This window comes from Sminthopsis crassicaudata, chromosome 6 (genome assembly GCF_048593235.1).
Source record: "Sminthopsis crassicaudata isolate SCR6 chromosome 6, ASM4859323v1, whole genome shotgun sequence".
Lineage (NCBI taxonomy): Eukaryota > Metazoa > Chordata > Mammalia > Dasyuromorphia > Dasyuridae > Sminthopsis > Sminthopsis crassicaudata.
The window spans coordinates 105945835-105951063 of record NC_133622.1 but is presented as its reverse complement, the minus strand read 5'-3'; the positions used below and the strand labels follow the sequence as shown (position 1 = coordinate 105951063).

General features: G+C 48.4%; 1 protein-coding gene across 4 annotated transcripts; it reads right to left on the bottom strand.

Moving 5' to 3' along the window:
* Window positions 1–2013: 2013 nt before the first annotated feature.
* On the bottom strand, window positions 2014–4628 carry HELT (helt bHLH transcription factor). Of its 4 annotated transcripts, none has more exons than XM_074273166.1 (3): window positions 3980–4628; window positions 3545–3641; window positions 2014–2772 (listed from the first exon to the last, which is right to left on the bottom strand). In XM_074273166.1, the coding sequence occupies exons 1-3, from the start codon at window positions 3995–3997 to the stop codon at window positions 2273–2275; spliced, it is 615 nt and encodes a 204-aa protein (XP_074129267.1). In that variant the 5' UTR covers window positions 3998–4628; the 3' UTR covers window positions 2014–2272. The 4 variants fall into 4 exon arrangements, with proteins under 4 accessions (XP_074129267.1, XP_074129268.1, XP_074129265.1 ...); XM_074273167.1 differs by having other exon boundaries at window positions 2014–2769; XM_074273164.1 differs by lacking the exon at window positions 3980–4628 and having other exon boundaries at window positions 3545–3845.
* Window positions 4629–5229: the final 601 nt, after the last annotated feature.

Here is a 5229-nt window from a genome sequence, read left to right as displayed (position 1 = left end):
GATATGTATGTGTTCTAAAAGAAAATACACATTATACATTACACTTTTTACCCATTGTAATGAAGATCTATTTTGCCTCTCTCCATAGAATGGAGTTTGATGGTTTACAAATTGTGGGTCATCCCTTTCCATGACCTCAGTAAACAATCCAGGTCAACTTTCCCTTAAATCCTTCCCAGGGAAATGGAATAAGTTAATTTACTATCCTTCAGTTGAGTTGGGAGGGGAACACATGTCATAGCCCTTCAGCTTTTCGGTGTTCGAACCAAAAATCATGCCTTGAAAAGTATACATTAATTATTTCATGTACTTCAAGTGAAAAAAAGTTTCTGACGACTTATGAAAAGTATCTCAAAAAAAAAAAAAAAAAAAAAAAGAATGGAGGAAAGAGAAGTTTCTGCTCAGCTTACTTTATCAAAAAGACCCAAAAAACCTCTGTCCCAGCACTAGAGTCAGTTTCCTCTTTCCTTTCTCTTTAATTTCTTTAAATTAAAATTTTCTTTAATTGCTAAAACACTGGTCCAACTCCATTTGGATGATCCCAATCTCCTAAAGACCATTACCCAACATGGAGACATTTAAAACTTTCTTTACCATAAGGCGGTGCCTGGAGTGTGAATTAGGGATCAGATCCGAAGGATAAAGTCTTCCCTGGAGAGAAAAGCTGGCTTTGGAGCTCAGATGTGGCCCTTGGGTTGCTACTCCCAATTCTACAGCTGGACTCACCCAAGAGCTTAGCCTTTCACGACCCTTCCCGAATTCCCCCCAGCTGCCCGGCAGAATGAGAGAGATAAGGACTCTTTTGTGCCTGCCCCCTTCTCTCCTCGTCGCTCTTTTTCTCTAAATCTTTTCCCTCCTTATCTATCTTTTTCCTGGGATAGAACTTTCTATCCCTATCCCAGAGAGCTAGACTGGACCTGAAAAGGTGAATGCAGCTTGCTGACCGAAGACAGAGAAAAAGTTGGTATGTGTGTGTGTCTTCATAGGAAAAATCTACTTTCCTTCCTTGGTGGACCCCTCATTTCATGAACAAGGAAACTCCCACTTCCTACTCATTAAACAAACAAACAAACAAACAAAAAATCCTTCCTTATCCCAGTGGGATGGCGGTCCAGAGTCTTTTCCTAAATCTTGGAGTATCCACCCAGCACCTCGGATCCCTCCTGTGCTTATCTTGCAGTATTTTGGAGATTTGTGATACCTATCCCACAGGGGAAATGCATCTCTTTCCTGTTCATGTTTGTGTATGAGAGATAGGAGAGTGTGGGTAAAAATACTGGTAAACAAAACCTAGATCATTGCAGTGTGTTCTGAATTTTGCAAACGTGAGTTTACCAGTCTCCCTCCCCCCCTAATTCTCCTTCCCCACTCCCATCCCCAAGATTTTGTGGTTGTAGTTAGCTCACGGTTGGGAAACATCATAGAACTTTGTTTATAATTGAATTTTGAACTTTCTATTTTAAAAGTTATTTACAGGGGAGGCGAGCGAGGCAGAAAACAAGGCGAGAATAGTGCTTCTCGGGGCAGATGCGAGAGCGCACTGTTTTGGCGGTCTCGGTTCTGCGCGATTTTGTGACTGGATAGAAGAGATGAGGGGTTGGGTGGCTGCAACTGCATTAACTAAAAATCATTCTTCTCGGGGGCGGATTTGAAGGTTTGGGGCTCCTTGGACGCAGAGCTATCCGGTTCGACTGTCCTTCCCTTACTTTATCCAGATCGATGCGCAGAGCGCGTGAGACTGACGGGTGCGCAGCAGGCAGAGGGAATTCCCTTACCAGACCCGCCTTCAGGAGGGGAGGAGCTCGAAATCACTAGCAGCCCGCATCCGCTGGCGGAGGAATGAATGGCTGGCTCCCTCATCCTCCTCCCTTACCCAAGTAGCATCCTTTCCAGTCTCCGAACTCTCCGAGCCAAGCACTGCGACACCCTCTCATTACATCCCAGGAGCAACTTCAGCAGTCAACCCCCCACCCCCACCCCAAGCCCCACCTACAGCCTTCATCTTTATCCCGACCGAGCTCTGTTCACCACTACTGTGGAGAAGGCACGGGAGCCGAAGGTAACAAATCGAAAAACCTTCTCCCGGAACTTCTTTTTCAGAAATGATTTATTAGGGAGATAGGAAAGAGAGGAAACCTTCAAAGGACAAACTATTCTTCTCCCACTCTGATTGTGTGCAAATATTTACATCTGTACAATATACAATATTTCTCCCGATTGTGTCCAATCTGCAACGAATCCAGAGGGGCACCGCGGTCTGGGCCACCTAGCGTTATAGCACGGGGGCGTGCGGAGGCGTATGCAGGTTTAAGGTATTGGGGTGGGAGTGGCCGATCAAATTGAGATAATGACGATCCAACCCCTGCACTGGAGCCAGGAAGGGGCTGTGCTGTGGAGTCGGGTTGGAGAGGGCCACCGGGGTGTTGGGCAAGTAAGAGAGGGTAGGGCTGCGAGCAGGGCCGTGGGGCCAGGAGAAGGGGCCATGACCTGGTCCCTGGTGGAAGACCGCGGCTTCAGCCGGGCTGTGGCCAGGGTAGTCGGGGCCAGCTGGATGAAGCTGGTAGGAGAAGTCTGCCTCGGGGAGGGTACCTAGCGAAGGGAACGCGGGCTCGGTGACCAGCCGCGCTTTGGACTGCAGGAAAGCAAGGATTCGCGCGTACTTTGTGTCCTTAGTCTCCATCCTCTCCACCGTGGTCAGATAATGCACCAAATTCTTCATGCATTCGTGGTAACCGTAATGGAAGTAGTTGGCGAATTCCGCTAAAAGTTCTGCTGGAGAGTCAAGAAAGCAGTGCTAAAAATCGAATGAGCATTCAACTCCCCTTCCTTCGACCTTTCTAGGTGGCTTTCTAGGCTCACAGGAAAGGACAGTAGACGTCATCTCGTCCAACTTCCTCATTTGACTGAGGAGGAAACTCCCTAAAGTCATAAAGACACTAAGTGGCAGAGGCGCGATGCTTCTTAGTTCCAGCCACCTAGAAACTAGAGCATTTCCCATCATTTGATTAAACCAGCATTTATTTAAGCACGTGGGAGGAGGGTACAGTAATAGGGAGGGAAGAGTGCAAATAAGACCCTTTCCCCGTCCCTTTAGAGCTTAAGGTTCGTAATTAAGATTGGGGAGGGAAGATGGAAACAATAGCTTGTGTTATTTCAAGTCCTTTCTGCGTGTATAATTTCACAACGGTTCTCATTTTCCAGTCAAAGTTTCCATCCCAGCAACTTGGGCACCTAATCTGAAACTCTGCATCTAGGAAATATTAACAAACCGTCTACCTTTTCATTCACAAACATAAGCCAGCCATACAATTATCCATCACCACTGCCCCTCAAGCCTTGAATGAGAACAAAGAGAACCGAGTAACAAATCTGTTGGGCTTGTTTTGTTCTGTTGGCTACCAACGCTTGGTGGAGAATGTAGGTTAGAAGCGACGCGTCCCAAGCTCCATCCGGAGTTAGACATCTAGTCCTCACCAGCCCCGGAAGTCGCTGAGTGGTCCTCATGGTGTCCCACAAGTTCTAGGTAACTCATTTGAGTACTTACCTTTCTCTCTTCCTCGGGGGAAGTCTGCGGAGTGCAAGGCTCTCAAGTATTGTACCGTCATCTCCAAAATCTCTGCTTTCTCCAACTTCCCCGAACTCTGCAAGTGAAGCAAATAGAGGTTCTGCCAAGGCATCAGGCTGGGAAGGGGGCAGAAGAGGAGAAAAGGTATTAAACAGCCATCTATGTCCAGCCACCTGATACTGGATTCTTATAGCCAGGAAAAGGTATCAGGCGGGCCCTGCTTCCAAGAACCTGCCGGATACTTGATGGGTCTTGAGCCTCCCCAGGGCGCTAGGCTGGTGCTGCCGCACTTCAGATTGCACTTTCGGGGGGCGGGGGGGGGGAGCGGGACGACTCCACTCCATCCTATATATTCGCGGCCCAGTGGTTAGGCTCTCAGACAGTCCCTTCTCTCCTTGGTCTAGTCCTTCTTACCTGCTTCGCTAGGGCCATGGGCACCGTCTTGCCCAATTCATTTAAACAACGGTTGATCCGGTCCCTCCTCCGCTTTTCGATCACTTTATGGGAAACTGGAGTTCTCTGCAAAAAGAAAAAATTGGGGGAGGAAGGAGTTACGGTTTTGTAGCTTCAGCTACAAAATGAAGCAAGGAGAGGGCAGGAAATAGAGAAATGAGAAGGCAGGACGTGGTGACATTTCTAGTTCTCTCTGCTACACCAGATGTTCAATATAAAAAAAGATGTAATTATCTCCAAATGTTCACAAAGGGTTGTGAGTCTATGTGCCCTGGGACTGGCGAAGAAGGAACTAGAATCACTTCCGAAGAGTAAGTGGCTCAGTGCCCCGTGATTCCTCCTCTAAGGAGTTGGGCTAACCTCCCGTGCTGCCTGATTGAGTTATCTGGAGATGAGCCCCAGTCTGCTGGCGTTTGATTTCACAGTTGGGGTCCCAGATTCCAGGCTTTTACCCCTCTAGTCGCACCCTTAAAGTCCAAGAGAGTTGCTCAAACACGTTGTAAGGATGCAAAGTTTCACCGGGAGGCGAAGAACTTGTCAATCAATCTATACGCTTCCAACACCAGGGCGCAAGGACTGGACTATGGAACTCCAACTCACTTTGCGCTTGTCAGACATCCTCGGAAGAAACCTCGGCGAGAAAAGGCACCCGCTCCTTCCTCCTCGTGTGCTTTCTCAAGTGCTTCAGGTAGACTGCAGCCTCCCAACTTCGGAGGGGCTGCTTTATAAAGCGATCATTTAGGGGGAACTGAGTGCATTCATGTTTTGAATTATTCCATAGGATTAGAGAGCTGCGTTTGGGGAATGTATGCATTAAAGATCAGTTTTAAAGAAGTAAAAAAAAAAAAAAAAAAAAAAATTAGCAGCCAAGGGGGTGGGTTGGAGGGGGCAGGCAGATCAGCTTTGTTAATCCACGTGGCCCTTCAAAGGACACGTGATCTTGCCAGGGATAACATTTGCATGGCAACCGCCCGGGCGGGAAAAAGACGCATCAGACTGGAGCCTGTGTGCGTGTGCGTGTGCAAGCGGGAGCCCAGCCACCTCTGCTGCAGCCAGCAGAGCGCAGGGGCGCAGCAGCCGTCAGCACCGGGGGGCGGGTGCACTCACAAAACCCAACTCCCTTCTTTAGTCCCACTGCCCTGGCTCACACGATCGCCTGTTTACAAATCCCAGCAAGCCGGCCAGCCAAGCGCCGAGTGCATTTTAAAGCC